We start from the raw sequence: 25,194 nt of genomic DNA, 5'->3' as shown, positions 1-25,194 counted from the left end.
TGATGATTAATGAAATTTTTCTAGGTTAAATATATAAATATATGTTTTACTTAGAAATGTAGTTTTTCGTATAAGTTTGATTAAATCTTGATTAAAGCAACTCCAGCCTTGATATCGAAAGATTTAAAAAAGCCTGATGCAATTTCTTTGTTATTCAAGAAAAATCTATATTCACTGGAGCTTAACTTTAAATCAAAACATTTGAATTTTCTTGAGTAATTTATCGAAATTGTATTAACCTAAATTTATTTGCGAAATTTCCTATGATCGAGTCCATTTCCAATGGAAATGGACTCGATCATAGGAAATATCTCTAGCAATATTTTCTTCAGCAACAGGTTTTAACCACGTTCGACAATCCTTCGATCCAGGATGCCATTGTCAGCTTTGAGGAAAGATGTCCGCGCTGGAATCGCCTAGCATATTTTCCAGCTAGTCGATGACATCTTCGGATGTCAATCTAATCGACGACTTTAATCTCTCTCTCGAGAAATCTCCAACATTCCCATACAGCACAAATTATTGTTGTTACATTGCAGCAATATTGCAGCAACATCGCAATATTGCTGGAATATTATGCTGCATTGTAACAACTCATACAGCACAGAATATTGCAGCAATATTATTAATATTGTTGTAACATTGCAATATTGCTGCAATGTAACAATAATGGTCAGTGCTGTATGGGATTCGAATACCAGGAATTTTCCACGCCTACGTTCATATCCATATCTCAGCAAACACACCCATACAGCACAGAATATTGCAGCAATATTATTAATATTGCTGTAACATTGCAGCAACATTGCAATATTGCCGCAATATTACTGCAATGTTCTGTGCTGTATGAGACCAAATAACAATTATATAAATGTTACTTGGTGTTTGCTGGGACAGCACAGACCATTGCTGGTTACATTGCAGCAATATTGCTGCAATATTGTGATGCTGCAATGTAACAACAATAGTCCGTGCTGTATGGGTGCATGCCTGACATACACACGTGCATGCCTGACATACACACGTGCATGCCGGCGAATTTTGAAACAACGACGCGTCGCGTAGTTCCGGCCGCCATTGCTGAGGAGACGCCACCGGTCGGCCAATAGCGTGGCCCCTGGGACGGTCGTCGGTCGTGCGCGCTTTTGTGGGGACCAGCAGGCAGCGGGGGACCAGGGTGCTCATTTCCGTTTTCGATTCGACGTCACCTCCAACTCCGAAAGGCCCGTGTGTTTTGTGTTTCTTTCGGGCCACGATGATTATTATCGCTAATTTGACGTAAGTAAACTCTCTCGACCCCGGCCCTCGACCTCGCCTCGGGCGGCTCGCGCGGATATCGCTCGACTATCTGGTTGCGTGGCCGCGAATCCGCGCGAACGCACGCCCCGGCCCCCCTTCCCGGGGGGGAAGAGGACTCTTCTCTTCCCTAACCCGACGAAACGACGTTGACCCCCGGGACCTGGAGCGGCTCCTGGTCGCTCGACCGGGACTCCTCGTCCCCTCGTTTCCGGCCAGCCGAAGACCAGTCGACCTCGATCCGCCCCGTGGGACGAGTCGACCGGTCGCTGCTCGGGAACTGTTTGTCGGACACCCAGACACCCGGTATAAACAAAGTAAATGGCGTCGGTCCCTCGGGATCCTGACCATCCTATTGTTCTCGTGGTCTCCGAGGGGGGCATTCTCGGCTTGTCCCGTTTGGCGCGAGGGGAGGGGGAAGAGAGACGAAGGGGCGGGCGCCTGTGGGCGGTCGAGCCTCGATTGTTTCCACCTTTCTTTCTCTCTTCCTGGAGTACCTGGGCGCGTTAATCGCCCTGGAATGTCGACTAGTGACACTGACAGATGATTATTATATATATTTGACTCGAAAGTTTGACAAGCTAGCTTTTTCCCTTCTTTGCAGATTGCAGCTTTTGACACTGGAATTGGGTTTCTCCGGATATTAAGGCAAACACACATACACACATACATATATAAATATTCTTCAAAATATACTGACGTAGAAGAGGAAACGCATTGCTGGTCTTGTGACGCAAAGGTAAAGGAAGATCCAGGAAGACAGCGAAACACTCTCCGCATAAAGAGTAGTAATTGAGGACAAATTAAGGTGCGGAGATTGGTGACTGCAAAGCGCAACTCAGGAATATCGTAAACATGGGCATTCAAGACTTGCAAACTTTCCTGGACAGCAATTGCATGCAAGGTGGATCTGTGCCTATAGATTTGTTGAAGATTGCACGTGTGGTTGCGCAAAAGTCACAACGTAATCGTGTAATTAAGGGACAACAGTTGCACACCTTTGGTAAATTCAGGCTAGTTCTCGATGGGGAGTGCTGCTTGGACCGGTTGTACGGTGGATTCTTCTCAGGTGATTATAAGATGATGAATTTCACAAGGTTCTCGTTGATGAAGTTGATATACAGATCGATTATCTGCATCCGATCAAACTGTATTTTACTTAAATTAATGCGATATGGTTTTAAAACTCACAGATTGGGCTTGCGGCGGACAGTGGAATCGCATGCTCCAGTTTCTTGCGGTTCTCATACAAGCGATGGAGATGTCAGGACTAGAAATAGCTGTATTCTTTAATGGATGTTTCGAGCCTCTCCGGCGAGCAGATTGGGTGCAACATCAATTGCAAATGCGCGCAAAAGTTAACAATGTAAGTCTCTGCAGTTATGCCATTGGATGAAATGGAGAAAAATTGAGATTTATGAAACTATTGTACTAAACTATCAAGGTCCTGAAACACATAACAACGAAAGGTACGCCGCCGCCGAAAATCTGGTGGACTCCACCAGTATGTTTAAGGACAAGTTTACGCATGGCTCTTAGGCATTTGAATGTCACAGTTGTAAGTTAGCAAACATCTGTCTTCATTCTTCTATCATATTTTTTTTTGCACTTATAATCATCACGCATTTCAAATTTTGATTGAAATATAAAAATATGTATGTACAATAAGTTTAAAAATTATGAAACATTGGCTAAATCAACAATATTAATTTTTTGACAGTTGTGTAGCATGGACGACCATCACCAGGAAGTCATTGCGTATTGTCGCGAGAATAATTACAATGGGCTGATAGCTGATGATGCAGAATACGCTGCATTTGACCCTCCACGATACTTTTCGTCTGAACAATTGAAGCTTACATACAAGGTATAGATGTTTTTAGCAATAAAATAGTCAAAGTTATATTTTTTATAACATTAATTTACAATATATAAAAAATTTTTCTCTTCTTCCAACAGGGTTCTCTTGACACAAAGGAATATATGCTCTCTGAATTCACTAAAGCCCTCAACATACCATCCGACAGGCTGTGTATACTAGCAGCTTTACTTGGCAATTACATATTGACCGAAAGTGACTTGGCTGATTTCTACAAGAATCATAACATTAGCACTAACGTATTAAACAAGACGAGCGTCGAACAAATGATCAAGACAATTGCAAACTTTGTCAGGGAACTTTCGTCCGTGGAGTTGGATGTGGTTTCGCAAAAAGTCTTCGGTTCCACCTCCGACCCAAGGTGTTCTAAATTGAGACAGTCGGTCCAATATTATTTGAATGGAACAAAAGAGGGATTTCTACACTATAAGCCTGTGAAACCAACAAGAGGTAAGACAGCATAAAAGAGAAAAGTTTTCAATGTATGATTATCGTTTGTAAAAATTAAATAATTGCTAAAGTTTTCTTTAAAATATTTTCTCCCAAGTATTATAAAATATTTTTAAAAAAAGAAATATTTCTATATTCGATCTCTTTCAGTTCACAAATTAGATTCCAAGCCGAGCTCACAGGCTCAGTCGAATCTGTCAGACACGCCATCAGCCTCGGAAGGTGATTCCAACTTGGAAACATCGAGATTCGCGTCCGAAACTCTGGAGAGCGAACGCGAGAGTTTGAACGCGTACAAACAGGCGACCGCTAATGCCAAAGCAGCGCCGCAAATTGTGATCGATCCACCCGGGCTTCAGAGTCACGGAGACTCTGATAAAGACGCCATACGCACAGAGGATGAACAAAGTATGCTAGTAAAGCAAATAAATGCGACTTGGCAGTTTATCGAGAGTTTATTCTCCAACTAAACATCCGAAATTCTTCCAACAGGTGATGGACACGCCATCAACGGTACTCACAATCTCCTGATAAGCTCGTCGAGTTCGAGTAGTAGCTCCTCTGCAACGTCACCTTCCCACGCAACGGCTGATTCTGCGAGGCAGCCGGAAAAGACGGCCAATATCCCCGTCACATCGCCGGAGGTCATGCGTACCGCTTCGGAGCGTCATCAGAAGGGACTGATGTCGCCGTACATCTATCAAATTCTTATCGCAGGCGAAATCAAATTGCCGGTCCTGTTAGAGGATGAGAACCATCGCGAATTCCCTTCCATTCACGTAATTTACAGACCAATCCGACAAATGGTATATGCGATTCTGTTCAATCTTCATCATCGGATGTATCTAGCTACAAAGAGTAAAGAAAAGGGTGGTAAGTATCATACATTAATTTTGCCACTATTATGAGAAGCCATTCATATTAAATCCACCCTAATTCTGCGCGAATTTGTGCTCACTAGACAGCGAGAAAGTCGAAGTCCCAGATGTGATAATAAAGGAATGGGTATGGTCCAAGAACAATCCATATCAGACTCCAGAATTGGTGAAGGCAGAACAGATTGGTTGGGGCGTTCCCACAATACAACGTTTATGGTTTGGGTAAGCAATTTATCTATTCAATTAAATCGAAGAAATTCGCATGTAATTATTTAATTAGTGTTATGTAAGTTAATTTGTCTGTAAATTGACAAAATTTCCTGTTCTTTAGCACAGTTATAGATGATAAGCGGCGTAGACTTAGGGGATTCCTAACTTGCATGAGGTCGGACACGCCTCTCATATTAAATACCTCGTACGTTCCGCAACATCTATTGGTCATGGCTTGTGTCTTGAGGTAAACATCGGTTACAATTGTTTTAATCTACTTGTATAATACATGTCTATATTATTTTTATTTATTCATAGATGAAAACTAAAAAACTAACCAAGACCTAAATTAATCCTAGACGGATAAATCTTTGATATTGTTTCTTTCGCAGATACATCATGTCCTTCTCCGACAAGATAAAAATTTTACGCCGTCAAGAGCTGGATGCCTTCATCGCGCAAGCTTTCTCGCCAGAACTTATGAATGCTCAGTATTTACAAGATCTGCAGGTAAGATCGAGTAATTTTTACAGCTGTTAGTTTCGATATTACCTCAGCAGACCGACATTTAATGTATCATTGGCGTATGTAGCTTCCACTAGTGACGTCGCGCGGAGTGCAACTGGCTACCTTGTTCATGGCTGGTATAGAGACCGCGCTATTAGCGAACGACGCTTGCGGCGCACCGATTCCATGGTTAATGTGCTGCCCCTGGCTTTATTTCGACGGTAAATTGTTCCATCATACGCTTGCTCGTGCCACTATTGCCAAGAATCTACTGGAGCTCTGCAGCGGCCACATTGACCGCGTGGTTAAAGTCGAAAGGATGAGGAAAGCGATACTCGAGGGAATTACTCCGATGTTTGCTCGCCCACCGTTGCCTGTCGCACCAGGTGCGTTACCAGAGTCTTCATATTCCTTTAATGAAACTTACTTCTTGATTGAGTTTACGGCGACATTAGCCGAGAGAGAAAGTGTTGGCGAAATCGTAGCCGAGTTGGCAGAGCACTTGTTTGACTTCCGGCGAATAATTAACTTTGTTCTTTCGTAAGATGTTTTCGAATAGAAGTAGAGTAAAGCAGCTAATATTGCTTCGTGAGCTCCACCGATATGGCCTCACGAATCTCAAAACTGCAACAAAATAAATCAATAAATGCATCTCTCACATATGAAACTAATGTTTGGAAAAGATGAGATAGTACAAAATTAATAAACAGAAAAAATTCACTTGTAAACACAGTTTATTCTTATATATATGATGAAAATTAATCGAGTAGAAATAATTTCTATAAAACACACGCGCAAAATATTATTTAATTTTATATACTAATTTTTTTCATATGTATAATATCTCGTGTATTTGTCCACATATTAGTATAATATATTATCGACTCATTGATACATGTAATAATCTTGCTCTTTATCATCACAGGTATTCGCGTATCAGTTCCCTCGAATATTCTGCCTGCTGGTTGTCCTCCGGCCATTAACGAGAATCTGATGCGCGGTGGCCGAGGCAGCGGAACGATGCAACCTCAACGCGGTCTAATGCGACGTCCTATCCCATCGCGGGGTGGTCAGTTGGAGATCGCTGGAGTGGTGGTGGGTCAGTGGGGCCCGAATTACGGGCAGCCAGGTCGACCCATGCCGCAACCGTTGCAGGGTCATCCTCGCGGACGAATTCCACCGCAGGTAGGATATAATGGAGTTGACACACACTAGGCTATATGTGTATACATATATATATGCGTGTTTGCGATACCATAATATGTATATGGTTCCGTATCGTTACGTGTATATGGGAGAATGTAAGGAGCACACGATGACGATATTCTGAACAGATTTTAGGGGAACGTTCGAGATATTGAATAGTCTCGATCCGCTTTCGCTATTTAACGTCGCCAACGTGCATTTAGGAGGGACATCACGTAATACCGATTTAACGCAGATTTAGTTGCATTATACATTTTATGTAGTTTTTATACATATACTTATATATATATATAATTTTTATATGTATAGACGCGTCTCCGATATCAGGTGGAAATGAATTAAAAAACAAATCATGTGTATCTCCGAGAATTTATATATATATATATATTAAGCAGTGGAGGATAATTACATTTATCATATATTATGCAATTTTGTGCATGTTATTTCCTTACTACGTTTAGAACGTTTATGAATGCAAGTATTTTGACATTTGTATAATACTTTCTTTTTATAGCTTTGCAATCCTGTATTATCGCATTTGCATGTTTTTTGTATGTAGTATGGACACTGTTATATAATAAAGGTCTTTATATCTTTTAATTCGGAATATTTTAACTTGTGTTCCTTATTTTAAGTTTTATTTCGATAGCTCGATTGAATGTGATGTACGGAATAGCTGGCTGAATCACAAGCAATATATGTGTACGTGAAGTAGTTTATATTTAGTTTATATGTACATAGAAAAAATCATATATATTAGATGAAATTGTATATCCATTTCCAAAAAGTACCTTATTTATTCCAGAAATATTGTATAACATTTATAAATATTCCCTTTATCAATTGTTTATGTAATTCACGCTATGTGTATGTAATTGTTATATTAATTGTTTAATTTTTCATTATATATTACAAATTTCTCATTAATATGAAAAATATGATAATTTATAAACGCTTATTAAAATCATCATTAATCATAGACTCCAAAGAATTTGACAGAAAGATAGAAGTATTTATTTAAATGAAACAAAGTGAAAATTTATGTAAATTATTTATTTATTCGTGTAAATGTAAACAATGCATTGAAGATTTTCGCAAATTTATTCAATCATATATATATATATATCTCAAATAGAATCCATCATTTATCCATAAATTGCCCCCTTGTAAAAGAATTATCATATGATATATCATAGTTTTCTCTTCCTGTTTCAATGTTCAATAATTTATACAAAAAATCTCGCGCGTGTGTCACAATCTAGATGACGATTTTGTTGCAGGTAACGTCTATCGGTGGGCTCAAGTACGGTCTTCCCCGTGGATTTAATCCGATAAATCGGCCGACCTTTCAGACACGCGGGACCAACCGTGCCCCGATCGCCGGACGTGGAAAGAAGACTCAAATGAAGGTAAAAGGATCTTGTAGGTATATAAAAGCGAGAAGAATAAACGTCGGGTACGAATGAGAATCTTAATTTTCTCCTGTCGGATGTCTGCTTTTATTATTGAGATGTCATTAAGTCCTATAAATTAATATCTTTCCGCGTATGTTTTAATAAGACACTTTTCACTTGACGAATGAATGCATCTTAGTTTATCGATATTTTAGGTAACTGGCAAGAAGAAGACTGCTATTAAAAAGACTACTACCGAGAAAAAAGATGGCAGGAACCGTGGTACCATTAGCGATGAAATCACAGATTATAAGTGAATATCTCAAGCTTCTCTCTGTCTAAAAAAACGCGTACCGTAGAATTAAAGATTCTTCCTGGCATTCGTGCGCTTGATGCAAACCTGAGACTTTTTATTTTCTCGTTCAGTTTAGCGCAAAATTCACGTCACTTCTAATTTAATAATATATTTAATATATTATTAATTGTTCTCCTAATTAAGATTTTCATTACAATTAATCTAATATTTTGTCAATTCATCCATTATAGAAAATTACATGATTCACAGCATCTCACTCTCTATTTCAGCGAAACTGAAAGCGACGATGCAGCTCGTGGAGTGTTGACGAAGGATGCACTGCCAGTAGCAGGTCAGTTTGATGACGCGGTGGAAAATGGTGGTAAAGGCATGGAAAAGGGACAGGGTGATGCACCGCTCGTCGCTCCGGTGGCCACGGAAAGCTAGATGTATCGGCGTACAAAGAGAAAATCTCACGAAAATTGTAACTACTTCCCGACCATGACTTAAGACTGCTAACAATCTACGTATATGTTCTATGAGCGATTGTGCACTAGTAACACTTGAATATCCATTTCTGAAATTGTCACGCGGAAATCTTTCATTCTTGATAATGTCATTATCAAAAAATGTAATCGAAAAAATATTCACAGGAAGATTTATATATTATTAAGCTGACGTTAGACTATGCATGTACTCACCATTCGTAATTCGTAGTGGTTTGCGAAAATCCAGCGTGGATTCTCTATTCGCAATCGATATTTGCGATTTATGACTTTAGCGTTTATTGACAAATAGATGTCCATTTCATTGTCGATTTAAAAATTTTCATTTCATTACCAATTTTGTTCATTATAATTGATAATTCAGATTGAAAACAACAATTAAGATTGTTATTTTATACCACAAAAATGTTATTTAATGTTATAAAATGTAAAAAATAATATTTTGTTGGATGAAATCTTTCATTAGAGGAATATAATAATATAAACACATACATAAATGTATATTATGTATACATCACAACTATTTATTATATATGAATAATATATTTATGTGTGATTGTACATATATACATGGATATATTATTATATTCTGCCAACAGAAAATTATATATTCCATGTAACAAATTTATTAACATTTAACAACTATTATTTTTTAACATTAAACGACAATTCTAATTCTAGTTTTACTTTACAGAGAGAATATGCAGATACATGATAACTTTAAGTTTGACAATGAAATGGATGCTTTATACATTTATCTTGATGCATAGTGTAGCGCCAGCTTTATGTGTAATGTTGTAAAGAAAGTTTTCTTATTTTATTTTCATTATCTTATTTTTCAGACAATTTACTTTTTATTATTCAATATCAGGAAATCTTTATCAAATAAATAACTGCAATGTGATTTAAAAAAAACATAATATTTACTTACAATTACCTGGCTTTATTTAAACTAAAAATATATATATATATTTTGTAATAAAATATATATATATATATTAGTTTTAATTTTTCAAAATTGAAACTGCATATTTGAGGATTAATATAAATATTTCTCAGATGAAAGGGATTTTCGAAGCATCGATGGCGTTATTTAAAAGCTGTCTGTTTCCTTAGTGTTACTTGCACAAAAGCTCGAATGGGTCCAAAATATTGAAATATTAATAAGAGACGAGAGATCTTTACTCAAACTGGTGAGTCCCGGTAGCCCGTGACACACGGTAAAGATTTTACCCATTTTTGACACGATGACCTCACTGCCAAACATACTATTCTGTATAAGATATAAAGAAAGAGACAAAAAGACGAGAAGAAAAGAAAAAAAAATCGTGCTTGTACTAAAACAAAAAAAAGGGAGAAGAGCGAGCAAATTTCGCTCGTATTATTACTCGACTGATTACGCGTGCGCTAATTTTACTACTCAAAGAACACAAATCGTCAGCTGCTATAAGTATTTAATTCTTAAGAATTATTTTTTTTACAAAAATATATATTTTCCGGTATTATATGAAATGCTCGCTGTGACGTTATCTCAGTGGTCCGATCTGATCGAAGAAGAAAGTAGCTCGACATTACGCGTACACAGATTACACATATATACATACACGCTGTACATTACACGATTATTGACTTTTGTAGATAAGAACGAGGCCAGATGGAGCATTGAGATAGTCATTAGCATATGGAGACTGATGCTTTTCATATAGGTAAAATATATATTGATATATATATATACATATTATTTAGATTAGAAAAGATTCCCACGCATATGCAGTATATTATACGTAAGTTGTGCCTGTGTACGATGCATGAATGTAATTGTACTTGCGAGTACATGAGAGCAATTGTGCGAATTGTAGCGTGTGTATGAAAGTAAGAGGGAGGAAGGAAGAACGAGAGAGAGAGAGAGAGAGAGAGAGAATGAAAGGAGCCACGATAATGATGTACATAAACGTGGCGCGTTATGCTGTTATGAATGCATATGTGTATACGCGTGTACACGCGTATGTAACCTAGGTCATATATTTATTTGCGACGAAAGATTGTACGAATGAGTGTGTCTCGAGCGAAATTTGTGGTTTAGATACGATAGCGTTTCTATCTCGAGAGCAGACTTGAGGCTTATCGTGAGGGCTTATATAAAAATGTTGAGAAGAGTGATTTCTCTTACGGTACGCCTCATATTGTTTGGAAAATATGCTACATTACGGCTACATACGCGAGAGTTACAAGTTGTTGATTCGAAATCATTTATGCAGACACATACCTGACTAAAACGTATATTTAATTTTCGTAACATGTGTGTTGAAGATTTGTTTGTTGAAAATTCCATGTTTAAGTTTGACAAAGGAAAATGATGATACATTAAAGATACATTATTGCCCTCCTAGATTAATTGTTAAATACGAGATTTAAGAAAAAGAGAGGATTAATATATATTACGTTCGAAAAAAAAATCACATCTTTTCATACGCGCACGTCTAGTGTAGCATATTTCGAGAAATGTTCCTCCTTTAATTGTACATATGAACAGTTACTTTTTAGAAGTGACGCAGTGTGATTGATATATATGATGTATATACAGAATCCAGGTGCGTGTGTGCTTATCACGCATCAGGGAATAGGAAGCGATTATGTTGAAAAAAATATACTATTTATGCGTAGAATAGTCTAAAAGACTTTCTACCAAAGATCATCGGAATTTAAGAGAGAGAGAGAGAAAGAGAAAGAAAGAAAAAAAGAAAGGGTTTTCTTTTGTCAGTAGAAATGATGTATAACAACAAGATAACAAGACAGCACGACAGAACACGATTATTAAAATAAGTACCGAAGAGAGAGAGAGATGAGACGAAAACGTGTCCAAGACACGTGAGCGAAGGTAATTAAAGCGAATAAAAAAAAAAAAAGAGAAAACCATTTATTGAGGTAATATAATGAAATGATAAGATAAAATGTTATATTTTTGTAGATTTGTTATTGCGTAAAATGCATTAGGACACTGTGAGAAACTTTATATAATTTGAGTAAAATGACAGTTAACGAGCCTGAGAGTAGTTAAATGAAGTAAGATTTTGTGGGAGAGAGAGAGAGAGAGAGATACGAAAGTGCTTTAGATGGCATGTTAAGGAAGTGACATCCGTGGATAAATTTTGTCGAAAAGAAAAAGAAAAAAAAAAGAGTCGAGTCCCACGTTTTCCTATGTTTCCGAAGCTCTCAAGTTTTCCGAGTTGCTCGTAGGAACAGGAAAAAAGAAAGAAAGAGATATATATATATATATATACACACGCATATATTAACATATATGAATACAGAGATGAATTATATAACTAATAATGTCAGCTTCAATGTGCGCCGAGCATGTGTGGAAGTAAAATTCGACCGTTTTATTTCGCGATGCGAAATTGACGTCAGCGTTCGCTTTTAACGCACTTTCTGCCCAAAAAATTGGCGTGTGCATCTGTAAACCGTATATACCTTAGCAAACACCAAGTAACATTTATATAATTATTAGTTGTAATTTCCAACTCGACATAACATGTTATATAACATGTAACAGTTATATTTTTGAGTGGGAAATTACAATCGACAATTATATAAATGTTACCTGGTGGTTGCTGGGTACGTTTTTCACGTGACACATGATGTATGATTTCGAAATCATCCGAGTCTCTTATATAATAACGCAATTAGCGTGCGACTTTGCAAGGTACACGCGCCGATGAAGGTACGATCGCTGAAGAAAAAAAAAAAAATAATGTTTCTTTCCGAAAACGTAAATTTCGAAAATTGACAATTGTTATCGTTCGTTGTCGAATGATAAATATTAACACTTATACACGCACACACACACACACATACACGAAACATATACGACATACATACAACACGTACTAGAAGCCGACTTTCTTGAATCTGACGAAATACGAATTTGAGAGTAAAATGCCACTTTACGCTTCTACGTAAAGACATATGTGATTTTCTTTCCGAGAGAAATCGAACTCTTGATACATAATATATATGTATGTAATACCAGATGTAAAACGAGTAAAGACACAAATAACGATGTAAACGCAACGTCATCAGTTGCCGCTGCGCTGATGCACGAGCAATATGCAATAATAATAATAATATTATAATAATAATAATAATGATGATGATAACGTGAAATAAATAATTTAATGTAAAAACGCGAAATGCGTGTAATGCGTGCGAAAAATGAAAGGAAAACGAGAATCCACATTGAATAACAAACGGAAAATACGGAAACTCGAACGACGTAAAAAGAAAAAAAAATGAAAACAAGAAAAAACAACAGGCGCAACTTAAAGCTCGCCTGTGCTTTTCGTTATTGCGATAGATAGAGGGAGGAGAAGCGGGGCCCACGAAAAAAAAACACTCGTCTATGATAATAATAATACCGACATTACCGTTGTAAAAGAGTTACAAGTTAATCTATGATCGTATTTATTATATATGAAGTAACAATCTCTATAAATGATCTTCTCAGATGCAATTGTATGTGTTGTGAACAGATAAACTAATAACGAGAAAAAAATTCACATTGTGCACCGAGTATAAAATATCGAGGGGGACCCCCCCTCTCGAGGGGGCCGCCGATTATAATTATATATCTTGAAGAGACGAAGAGAAACGAGTCTGTTTTCGCTTTTAAAAACGTTTAACGTTGATGAAGAAGGGATAAAATAAAAAGGAAACAAAGCGCTCGAATGACGGCTGTTTTCGTTTGATTTTTCGAGGACACGTATACTTTTTCTAGAGGGCACGAAGAAATATATAATATATTATTGCAGCCGATCGTAGGACTCTCGTTAATTAACGCTCTAAAAAACTCATATATTTCTAATGAATAGTCGTATCCTTTCTTCTCGGAAAAGAAACCTCAACTAACTATATAGATTTCTATGTTAATCTCAATCTTCTCTTTTTGTTTTAAACTTTGTAGAAACGTAGGTCCCCATACACCACAGACCATTGTTGTTACATTGCTGCAATATTGCGATGTTGCTACAATATTGCTGTAATATTGCTGCGGTGTTGCTACAATATTGCTGTAATATTGCTGCGATGTTGCTACAATATTGCTGTAATATTGCTGCGATGTTGCTACAATATTGCTGCGATGTTGCTACAATATTGCTGCAATGTAACAATAATGGTCTGTGCTGTATGGGTCTCGCAGAAACTTGAAGAAAAAAAAAGGAGAGATCATTTAATTTCAATAACTTGTTTTAAATGATTCCAAAAAAAAAAAGAAAAAAAATGTATATTACGTTTCACTATATGCTTTGATAGATGTAAAACACGCGCCAATGATACGTGTCATATTTTTTCGCGTGTCTCTTTTTATTTCTTAACTTAATTGTTGCTGCTATAGCCATATGTGCGAGTAGAATCAGAGATCTTTCATAGCGATCAACGGTGAAATAACGTGAAACAGGGAGGGGAGCTCTTTTCTAGGTTGCTATGTAATCACGACGCGATTTCTATAAATTTTAAGTTTTCTTTTGTCCTTAACCGTAGTTTTGCTTGCTCCATAACGTAAAATAACGCGAGATGTAAACTAAAGTAACGATATAGAAGCAAACACGCAAGAATATATAATATTAATAAAGTAAAAAAGTATAAATATAAAAAAGAAAAAAAAAAGATTGAACACTTATCAATGTAGCTGAAGAAAAAAAAACGCGTGTGGGCCCCGACACACATGACACATAACACGTACACACACACACACACACACACACACACATGAAACACACACCCCCATGTATATTCTTATTAAAATATTAAACGTAACGTGTGTATATTCCGCTCTATTATTATTATTATTATTTCTTTTCTTTTAATTCATAGCCGAGAAAAAGGAAAAAGGATTACACGCAATTAACGCGATAACATGTATGTTTGATAATCATTAGTACATTTATATATTTTCGTTTTTACTTTCTCTTCCTTAAATACTTAAAAGACAGATGGAAGGATGTGTGTGGGATGACAAAGAGAGAGAGAGAGAGAAATGTACACCACGTGGTGCGTGGGTGTATTCGTTGCGAGGGGTGAGAAAACGCCTTCAGGTATCTTTTAACATCCGGAATGTCGTTTCCGGTCTGCGAGAAGGAATCCAGCAAACACCAAATAACAATTATATAACTATTAGTTGTAATTTCTCACTCAATAATAATAACTGTTACATGTTATGTAATAATTATATAACATGTAACAGTTATATTGTTGAGTGGGAAATTACAACTAACAATTATATAAATGTTACTTGGTGTTTGCTGGGAACCCAGCAGCAATATTGCTGCAATGTAACAGCAATGGTCTGTGCTGTATGGGAAAAGGCGAAGAATGGAGAAGGAGGGAAAATCGCTGGTTGATCCGAAAATGATGAAAAACATGCGCTAAACTATTATATCGATAATCATATAATTTGACCTCGGTGGGTCGGTCCGATGGTGGTCGAATCACTTTATCCAGGCACGCAAAATGAGCGAAAAAAAATGTAAACCTGCGTAAATTATGCATATAAATATATATAAATGTATGTGTGTGTTTGTAGGAACGCGCAGAGAGAGATGAATCCATCGTACACGATTCTAATGATAATCGATTAACCGACAATTAAAGCCATTCAAATTAACTCGTAGACCTCTTGGGGAGATTATATGGTAAATCGTCCACCGCACACACACCATAGCCGACCCATTCGCGGTCCCTCGCATTCATATAAACGCAAATTGATGTAATTTCTCGTTGGATTATCAATACCATTGTAAACTTACTGTTGTAACATGTATGCCCCATTCATGTCTAGTGTCGAGCAGAGCTGATTCTACGCTTTCGCTAGTTCGAGAGGAGAGATCGTGTTTCCGAATATAATCTATTATTCACACGCAATTCTTATTACATGATTTAAGCCCAGCAAACACCAAATAACAATTATATAACTTGGTTATAATTTTCCACTTAATAATCCTAGCAAACACAGAATATTACGGCAACATTGCGGCAATATTACAACATTGCAGCAATGTTGCGGCAATATTACAACATTGCAGTGATGTTGCGGCAATATTACAACATTGCAGCGATGTTGCTACAATATTACAACATTGCAGCAATGTTGCTACAATATTACAACATTGCAGCAATGTTGCTACAATATTCTATGTTTGCTGGGATATAACTGTTACATGTCACGTAACAGTTACATAACATTATATTGTTGAGTGGGAAATTACAACTAACAGTTATATAAATGTTACTTGATGTTTTTGCTGGGAGGGGACAAGGAGAAGAGGAAAGAGAATCAGTGCTGGCGAGGACACGAGGCAACCGAGAAAAAAAAAAGATTATCGTAAAACTCTAAAGTCACACACGTTTAAACTACCTTTAAACAAAAAAAAAAGGGATACATATTCGGAGAGTAGCAAAGATAAATAACTAATATAAATGTAGTGGCTCTAAAAAAAACTCTATAATACTACCGCAAGGAGAAAAAAAGGAAAAAAAACGATGATATATACCGATGATTATTCGAAGTATAAAATGCGAAACGCACTCTTAATGAATGTTGTAACGATTTAGAGAAATATTTAAATTGCATTATTACTAATACTCGCTGTGTAAATCCGGCCGCTTGGGACGCGAGTGCTCCGCTCCCTCGATCATCCCCTGTGGCTGAGGATTCGTCCTCGAGGAGGGGAAGAACGAGAGCAGAGCAGTCGGTTCCCAAGTCGGAGCGGATAAATTTCAGTTTCTTTCTTTGTCAATAATCTTTGAGCGTAATATTTAATCCTTCATTTATATATCTTCTCTATATAAGCAAAACCTCTCACAACACACTCATACACACGCAGAATTAGAAGTATTTAAGATTCGTAGAGAGTCATCCGTTGAGTTTATTAAGAAGAAGAAACCTTTGCGCGCGACATGTAATGTGCGGCTTTTGTAAAAGACAACAAACTTTCAATCCAAGTCTTGTAAGAAAGTTCTTGGCGCGAGAGAGGAGAGGGTGGCGGGGTGGCTAGGGAAGGGGGGCGAGGAAAAGGTTCTCGGATACGGTTGGCTGACATTTTCGGAAGTTTAATGATTTATTGAAAAACGTGTTGTCATGTCTTGAATACAATTAAAAAGAGTATGAAAAATTGCATCCCGAGCCAGTATTTTATTTACCGAACACACACTTTTAAAACGCAATAAACATCCCCTCCTGAATTGTTCACGATTATCCTAATTCTCGTTTATTGCGTTTTATCTCTTTTAAGCTCGCAAATTAAATAATTTATTTAATTAAAATTTGAGGCGATTAACGATTTTTCAAGAGAGCAAAACTTTATCAAGGTTTTTTTTGTTTTTGCATGTATTACTTAATTAAATCAGAATTGTGTGATTTAGTTTAAATTCTAGAATAGAAATACATAAACACGATATTATAAAACGAATTTAGAAGTATTATTTAATTTGAGAGAGAATATTCATATTTTGATACATCTAAAACTTTATTCAAAATTTTTATATGCACAATTTTTCATCTGCATTGTTTAATATATATATACAAAAATTTGTTCGTTTAATATTACACAAAGTAGATGTATACTTTATAATTCATTTGTCACTAAAATGTATAACATATGTTTACATTTTATTTTGGATTATAGTAATATAAAAAAATTGCCACTGATAATTGATATAGCTTGTTGAAAAACATGTATATCTGAACATGTAAGTCTGAAGATTTAAGGATTTGCGAGGAATCGCACGCGTTTTATAACATATTTCCATAATATATTATATTATCATATATTTTTTTATTTATAATATATTTTCATCCTATCGTGTTATATCGCTTCCTAGATACAAGTCAATTAAATAGAAACTTCTGATAATTAGAAAAGTATCGTAAAGTTTCAAGGCAGTACGACTTATCATTATCATTATATTTCTATCTTCTTATTCTATTATCAGGACATTATTTAGTCGGCTTGAGAGGATTCTTTTTCTAAAGATTCCTTGAGAGGATTAATCCCCTCGCTTACTGGATACACGTAGAGAGTTTTCTTCCATTCCTCTATGTCAGTAATATGATAAGCTTGCGTTTTTTTGTCCTGTTGATTGGTTATAAATTCCAAAGAATACTGCGTTTTACGGTGATCCTCCGGAATACCTATAAATAAACAATTGTTTAGCAAATTTGACTTTTTAAACAGAAATACTATCTTGGAAGTGTACATGCATACTCTTATCTCGCAATTTTTAATTTCTTCTTACATACTTTCATGCATTATTTTTGCAATCTCGTCAAATTAATTCTAACTATTCACACAATTACATATTCTATTGTGCTACATCAATCTTCATATTTTGCAAGAATAAGTAAAGGATTTCAGTTGTAATAATACTCTTTTACATAACAAAAATTTTGCTTATACACATTACATATTTATATTCGTCTTGAAGCAATAATGCAAGAAACAACAAGAAATACAAAATGTAAGCAAGTAAATAATACTATAAAACAATTTATACAATTGTAATATAATTTTCTGATAGAGTTTGGTGTACTTTGGTTGTTAAACAGTCACGTCAAAAATCGCTAAATGTAACAAAACATTGCATTCTTTATTACCCATTCATAGATAATAAGATAAAGAGATGCAAGAATTATCATTAACTCACTGATTGTTTTGTCTCCTTCGTTGTTTTCCTTCGAGTGATTTCCCACCACATGAATACTCAGTTTCCTAAAGTTATTTCCATGCAATGTATGCTTCGCAGTCCAATCTCTAAGATCTTTGAGCTTGATGTCCTTTATCGCGAGCACTTCTCTCTCAAGTCTGTCGAACATGTACTGCCAAGTTGTAATCTCGTTCCAGTTTCTTACAACTTCCTCATCTAGATCGATATCGGCGCACTGCCTCTCCTTTCTCAGCGCCTCCTTGACATAGTCTAGGTCCTCTTCCGGTAAAGATTTCAGTGTCTTATTAAACGATTTCAAAAAGTCCTCGATCCGCTGGTCGACGTGCTCGGTCGTGTACTTGTTCGCCTGAGTTTGAATCGTAATCGAATATCCCAAAATCCCGTAGACGTCTTGGTGGGTGCAAGAAACATCGTAACCAAGCTGCTCCTTGGTTCTGAGCCGATTGAACAGCGGTTCCTCCATTATCATCTGAAATAATCACAGAACTTAATATTGAGCGGATAAAACTAAACGCGAAAGTTGAGAATATTTACCACATTTGGAAATCAGAATACAAATGTGAGACACACAAATAAATATGAGGATTTTACAGATTAAGTATAATTGATGAGATGATGGGATTCCTCTACTTACTATCAATAAATCGATCAACACCGATAACTCGACCGACTTAGTTCCAGCCTGATAGTGATTCGTCACCACAGAATTCACGTCGGTTTTGTTGATGTTTCTCACTTTGCAATATTGTGTGCCTAGAGGTATCTGCGTAATTCTTATTTGCGGCATCATACTCGGGAGCAGCGGCTTGCAGTTGATTATTTCGATGTATTGTCGCACGTTCTCGATCACGGCATCTTGTGTCATGTTGCCCTGCACGAGACACTGAATGTAGAGACGTTCGTTGAAAAAGGTGATGAAATTTCGGAATTTTTCGAAATTGGTGTCACACAGAACGTTGTACAAGTCGATGTGCGTGTAATGGACGAACTTGAGTATATGCAACCTCACATCCCTACAAAAAAACCCAGAATCATATGCGTTAGTGATCAATTAAATATATAATTAATTTTACAATTAATCATTTTCTTCTCGATTATTCAAGAATTGTGGCAGATATACTAAATATGAATAAATGAATAGGTACCTGACGAGTTTCTTGGGCTTTATAAATGTGTTGTACAGTTTCTTGAGTTGAAACTCCTTCAAAACCTCGAATAACTCCTTCGTAACAAGATTCGGGTAGTCCACTATGTATTTCATGACAGTGAGTACTAAGAGCTGTAAAATATAAGAATGTAAATAAAACTCAAAATTGTATCTATAATTTAGATTTAGACCTTCTCTGAAAGGAACTCTTACCGGCAGTTTTTCGTTAAATCCGTTAAACTTCATTTTAATACCCTTCTCGCTAGAATATATGTTGAAATCAAATCCCACCACTATTGCTGCATATATTTCTTCAACCAATAGGAAGTGTAGTATATTGCAGTACAAGTCCAGGAGAGCTGCACTGAGATGTCATTAGTGTGAATGTTTTTTTTTTTAATAAAAGATGCAAATAAACATATAAAGTTGTAACACTTACAACAAATACATATTGAAGAAAGATATTTTGAAATATGTATGTCCAAAATCTCAATTTTCATTATTTTTCAGCTTAAAAGATGTCATGATAGTGACAAGTTTTCAAGAAAATTTAAAATTTATAGAAAATTAAAAATAAAAGATTTTAAGTGAAAACAATTAATTGTTTACTATTTTACATTGTTTATTATTTAATTGTAAGATATAATTAAATAATAAACTATTATTTTTTCATTTTTCATTTCAATTTCCATTTTTTCATTTAGAATTAAAGATTTTAATTTCTCAGAACCTTGAAGCTTGATTGATAATTTCATTATCGATATATTAATAAAAAATTCAGAGAAATAATCTTCCAAAATATTAGAGTAGTGAAATATTTATCATTAGAATATTGATAATATAATTTAGAATCATGCATATTTTAATACATACTTTTACAGCTTTTTATTGTTACTTACTTCTCCAGCGATCGAAGTCTCAGAGGGGAAACGAAATGGAAGTTCATGTAACATTCTGGCAGACGAAACTTGGGATCCGGACGATACCAAATCTCGGATATGGCGTCGCTGTGAATTTTCACAGGATACTTTGGAATGTCCGCCGGAATCGGTATTAAAGTAAAGTCGCTGGTGAGGAATGTATTCGGTATTGGCAAGTGAAAATCTGGCAAGGGTTTGATAGTTTTCCAGCGCTCGACCCATTCCTGTGGTATTTCAACGTCGGTGTACTTGGTGTTGAACCAGGGCTCAGTCTTGTCCAACTCGGTGTTAAATTTTCCATTGAAGATCATGATATTCGCATTCTCCGGTCGCAGGTAGTCCAGGCACCTTTTTATAGCTTCCGGATCGTACTCGAAGTAAAGCTCGCTTCCAGTTAAGTAGTCCTGCGACGGATAGTAATGCATGCTGCCGCACAAATCCTCTACATACTCTATTGGATCCTCTTCATCGGCAAATCTAGAAAAATCTATGATCACTTGATGAAGAATCACATGTCACATTTTGACATCCCATTTTTTTTCCTCCAAAGCCAACTTAATCCTCATTTATTTATGAGATTCCTTTACCTGAAGTTATTCTCTCTGATTTTACAGGATTCGTCGTAGATCCTCTCCTGAGGGCCTTCTATTCTCAACAAATTGATATAAGAAAATACCGCATCTACCACTTCCTCCAAATGATTCTGCCCTTCATCCGTGAGCAACACAGTGACCTTGAATAAGGCATACATAGAACTGTGCTCGAAACCACTCTCGGTGTTGCCACTGAACAATTCGATCCCCCACATTTTTTTACGCAGATAACTAATTATGGAGCCTTTCCCTTCGTGCCCGATGAGCCACGAGACATATTCATGTGGTTTACTTTTGTAGAAATCAAGCAGCGAAGGCATCGCCCATGTTATTTTCACCTGCAAAAGATAATCTCGATGATAGATGTAAGTTTTTATAGAATATGAAGATTAATACGCGTTTTAATTGTATATTTCAGCTTTTAGCTTATATAATAATGCATGAATAGATACAATATTACAAAGATAAAGATAACAAAACATTTAATTATTAAAACAAATTATTTAATAATTTTGATAATAATGCACTAAGCCAATGGCGTTTCTTAATTAGTTTTCCTTGGAACTGTTACAGCTCTTTAGAGCTTTCACAAATAAATATTATTTTATGTATGACTTAGTATATTATCATGAAAATCATTGATTTATAACATCAGTATTTAGATCAGATTTACATACTTGGTTAATATCTTCCACAGATTTAACTTTGTACATTCTTCGGAAAGCAAGAGTATCGAAGGATATGCCATCTTTGAATTCGGCAAAGTCGTCCGGAGGCAACCCGTTGCTCGACACATCGGCGAAGCACGTGATGACGTATTTCTCTAAGGTATCCAGCGACAATCTCGCCTGCAAACAGATGTATCTTACTATGAATTAGCTGATTAAACGATTAATGATTCTCGTCGCAGTTTTAATGAAACAAATTCTACCTGTAGAGCCAGTTTCATTCTGTGGGCGCTGTAATGGTACTCTCTGAACTTGTGCAACTCTGCATACAGCTTATCGTCTTCCACATTGTCGCGCAACGTTATCAGATTGCCCCAAATAAACTTGTTGGCTGGATGACCATCTCGCGCGAAGGAGGAAAACAATTGCTCCTTTCTATTGTCGTCGTAGGGCAATGCCGACTGAAATTCTACATCAAAAGGCTTATCAAGACAAAGTGCATCAATATAACTATTATTACAATTATAATAAAATATAATACCGCTTTCCACAGCTTCTCGCTCGCGCGTGATGGCGTCTTTTTTCATCAAGGGCTTAATAAAGAATTGAGCGAAACGATCGAGGGCTTGTAACAGATGCTTTTCCTGGATATCAAAGTAAAACGTCGTATGCTCGCAATCCGTTTCAGCATTGGTGGAACCGCCACGCTTGCTGAGAAACGCGTCGAAATCATTTTCCTGCGAATAAAATGGTTCTTGAGCATTTAAATGCAGGAATAAATGAATTTCTTTATAATGGATCTTATGTATTGTTGTTGAAAAATTATATTAATGGATAATAATTAAAAAATTTAATTTAATTATAATTTTAATACCTGTTTTAATAAGTTATAAGTTTATACCTGTGGATATTTCTCTGATCCCATAAAGACCATATGCTCGAGGAAATGCGCCATGCCTGGAATTTCCGGTGGATCGCTAAAACTGCCTACTCCCACGCACAAGCCACATGCTGCCTGTTTAAAGAAATAGATACATAGATTTATAAAGGTAGTAGACACGTATCAGACTTAAGTCATATAGCTTATTATCATCAATAGTGGGATAAATTAGATTTTAAAAATTGGTATAATTGCAAATCCAATTGTCTATACAAGTTTGTTGTACGTACCATCTTTTCATTTCTCTTGACTCGTTTAGTTGACGAAGAACTATCTTCATCATCGCTGGAATCTTCATCTTCGTTTTCATCGTCATCTTCTTCTTCATCATCTTCGTCACTATCCTCATCTTCAGTTTCATCTTCGCTACTACTTGCTATTATTGATAAATAACAAATATTACACATCTTTATATATATTACAAACAATTATATTAATTTTTTTCTTTAATATACATTGTTTACATTACCTATTTAAATACTTATTTTTCACATTAACATGATAAAAATATTTTTGCTCACTTTTATCCTGATCATCATCTTGGGAAGATGTCTTGGGATGTATATCAGCTATTAGCAAAGCTGTCAAACCATTCTGTAATTTGATGACTCTAAAAAAATTTAAATATAAAAATATTAGTGACAGAATGAAAATCCAATTAAAATTATAAAGCCAGTAATTATAAAAAAAATGTTTAATCTAGTAACCAAATTTTTAACAAAAAAATATATATATAAATTTTGCATCAAATAATATAAAATGCAATCTTAAAAATCTTTTAAGAAATAACGCATAGATTTTCTCATTGTTATAATAAATTGATTATAATATATTGTTAATAATAAATTAAATGCATCCAATATATCTTGTATGAATCAAAGATGTTTTCATTACCATTACAATTATGTACAAACCATAATAAAATAATATAATAAAGAAACGCTATAAAAATATTTTAAAAAATATAATAAAAAAATATATTATAAAAAATATAATAAATATAATATTATAAGAAATATCATAAAATACTATAAAAAATATTGCTTTTTTCAAGAAGACGACTTTCAAATTAAATGATTCAAAAGTGACTGAAATGACAGGTAAAAAGAAATTATGACAAAATATCTGATATATAAAATAATAAATTTACAATTAAATCTTTTATGACATTTATGATAATTCTTATCTTCTATTCTTATCTTCTATTTCTAGATAAGATGACACGTTATCAAGATTTAAAAAAAACCTAAACTTTCCCATAAAGGATATTTCCTCTTGCTAGAAAATTAGACACAAGTACCTTTTCCTCGAAGCTCTAATTTTATTAATTGTCAACAGAGAGGGAAAGAAACATCGTCTAACCTATACTCCTTCGTATCGTTCTCCGATTTTACGGGCGTCTCCAGGTACTCAACTTGATGACGTTTATCGTCGCTTTCAACGAGCTTCACCTCCGGCATTATATCGGGATTAAGGTTAGATGGACGTGTGGAATAGGATCTAATCGAGAAGTCTACGACGGGATCTCGAGTTCCCTTCGGTCTCCCCTCAAACGGACTCCGCACGTGCTCCCTCAGCGCCTTAGCTGACAGAAACACGTGTCTTCTCTCGCATCTGACATCGATCAGCCGTAGAAGAAGAGAGAGACCACGTGTCATACGGGATAACGTGACGACATTTTAACCATGGAAAGCAGAGATGCTAGATCGCAGAGTCCATTCTAATTTCAAGACTATCTTAAGAGGCTAATATGGCTCTGTGATTGGTTGATAACAGCTTAAGGTTGTTCTTATGATGGCTTAAATATAAAATCGCGCTATGAATATCGGTCTTAATGTCCCCTCCGCTGCTAATTGTAAGTGTATTGTAATCTGATATTTTTGATAAAAAAGTAATCCACCGAAAAGTAACGAATCTTTAATTAATTCTGTCATGTTGTTACTGATGCTTCAAAGATAAAAATAATTGCATAAAATAAACACTTTATTTAAGGTAGAATAAATATGAATGAAATGAAAACTGGTATGTATAACCATTTGACAGAATCAATCTGATATGATTTTTTGATTTTTAAAAGCCAAATAAATTATGATGATGATGAAAGGTAAATATTTTTGAAAAAAAAAATTGAATTTTTCTAAATAAATAAATGTATAAAATTCTAGAAATTTTTTTTTAATTGCACGATTCTTGGAATTTTTAATCTTACTCTTTGTGCTATTTATTCTGTCGATTTTTTTCTGATTTCTTTAAGAATCTACTTTCGTCCATTCACTCTTTAAATTATTAAATTTTTTATTTTTGCAAATTTAGATTGATTGACATTTTTTTGAGTATATTATCTATTTTTTAAATCATGGCTCTTGATAAATGAGTTTAATATGTTAAGCATTTATATCATTAGTTATGTTTAATCATCAGTTGCATTTAAATTAATTATATTTTTATAAGAGTAAATCTACTCTTTATATAAGAATAAAAATATATAATTAATAAAATGAATGAATAATTAATTTAAAAAAATTAATAAAATGAGTGAATAATTAATAAAAATATAATTAATTTAAATTTATAAAAATAAT

General features: G+C 35.3%; 2 protein-coding genes and 1 long non-coding RNA gene across 8 annotated transcripts in view; 2 read left to right on the top strand and 1 right to left on the bottom strand.

Moving 5' to 3' along the window:
• Positions 1 to 1,108: 1,108 nt before the first annotated feature.
• On the top strand, positions 1,109 to 16,797 carry LOC145965212 (constitutive coactivator of PPAR-gamma-like protein 1 homolog). 5 transcript variants are annotated; one of them, XM_083088604.1, is made up of 17 exons: positions 1,109 to 1,278; positions 1,901 to 2,035; positions 2,105 to 2,365; positions 2,490 to 2,662; positions 2,741 to 2,854; positions 3,017 to 3,163; positions 3,256 to 3,625; positions 3,776 to 4,033; positions 4,118 to 4,498; positions 4,587 to 4,725; positions 4,835 to 4,960; positions 5,106 to 5,223; positions 5,306 to 5,606; positions 6,146 to 6,405; positions 7,707 to 7,835; positions 8,036 to 8,133; positions 8,406 to 16,797. In XM_083088604.1, exons 3-17 carry the CDS (start codon positions 2,152 to 2,154, stop codon positions 8,560 to 8,562), a joined length of 2,985 nt encoding a protein of 994 aa, XP_082944730.1. In that variant the 5' UTR covers positions 1,109 to 1,278; positions 1,901 to 2,035; positions 2,105 to 2,151; the 3' UTR covers positions 8,563 to 16,797. The 5 variants fall into 5 exon arrangements, 4 of the variants coding, with proteins under 4 accessions (XP_082944730.1, XP_082944729.1, XP_082944731.1 ...); XR_014436649.1 differs by having other exon boundaries at positions 1,901 to 2,365; positions 7,707 to 7,848; positions 8,406 to 8,545; XM_083088603.1 differs by having other exon boundaries at positions 1,901 to 2,365.
• The window catches only part of LOC145965631 (nardilysin-like), a 27,078-nt gene continuing 17,907 nt past the window's right edge, over positions 16,024 to 25,194 (bottom strand). The window contains exons 5-18 of the mRNA XM_083089292.1: positions 23,975 to 24,291; positions 23,134 to 23,222; positions 22,843 to 22,988; positions 22,574 to 22,687; positions 22,214 to 22,409; positions 21,936 to 22,141; positions 21,682 to 21,852; positions 20,999 to 21,342; positions 20,391 to 20,888; positions 19,705 to 19,855; positions 19,490 to 19,623; positions 18,979 to 19,357; positions 18,324 to 18,813; positions 16,024 to 17,811 (exon numbers count right to left, since the gene is read on the bottom strand). Of these exons, the coding sequence (XP_082945418.1) occupies positions 17,621 to 17,811; positions 18,324 to 18,813; positions 18,979 to 19,357; positions 19,490 to 19,623; positions 19,705 to 19,855; positions 20,391 to 20,888; positions 20,999 to 21,342; positions 21,682 to 21,852; positions 21,936 to 22,141; positions 22,214 to 22,409; positions 22,574 to 22,687; positions 22,843 to 22,988; positions 23,134 to 23,222; positions 23,975 to 24,291 (3,426 nt within the window). The 3' untranslated portion in view covers positions 16,024 to 17,620. The remainder of the gene's footprint in view (positions 17,812 to 18,323; positions 18,814 to 18,978; positions 19,358 to 19,489; positions 19,624 to 19,704; positions 19,856 to 20,390; positions 20,889 to 20,998; positions 21,343 to 21,681; positions 21,853 to 21,935; positions 22,142 to 22,213; positions 22,410 to 22,573; positions 22,688 to 22,842; positions 22,989 to 23,133; positions 23,223 to 23,974; positions 24,292 to 25,194) is intronic.
• The window catches only part of LOC145965216 (uncharacterized), a 4,203-nt gene continuing 3,640 nt past the window's right edge, over positions 24,632 to 25,194 (top strand). For both annotated transcript variants that reach the window (XR_014436651.1, XR_014436650.1), the window contains exon 1: positions 24,632 to 24,716. This is a non-coding gene — a long non-coding RNA (uncharacterized LOC145965216). The remainder of the gene's footprint in view (positions 24,717 to 25,194) is intronic.

The sequence above is a fragment of the Camponotus vicinus genome, unplaced genomic scaffold, assembly GCF_025532165.1.
Source record: "Camponotus vicinus isolate PSW18456_S1 unplaced genomic scaffold, iyCamVici1.0 SCAF_14, whole genome shotgun sequence".
Classification (NCBI taxonomy): domain Eukaryota; kingdom Metazoa; phylum Arthropoda; class Insecta; order Hymenoptera; family Formicidae; genus Camponotus; species Camponotus vicinus.
Note: the sequence above shows the minus strand (reverse complement) of the source record. Positions and strands in the feature narration are given on the sequence as shown.

Coding starts and splice junctions, on each gene's coding strand:
- LOC145965212 (XM_083088604.1), top strand. CDS start 2,152: ATGGGCATTCAAGACTTGCAAACTTTCCTGGACAGCAATTGCATGCAA. Junction 4,726..4,834: donor ATACAACGTTTATGGTTTGG/GTAAGCAATTTA, acceptor CCTGTTCTTTAG/CACAGTTATAGATGATAAGC. Junction 7,836..8,035: donor GAAAGAAGACTCAAATGAAG/GTAAAAGGATCT, acceptor TCGATATTTTAG/GTAACTGGCAAGAAGAAGAC.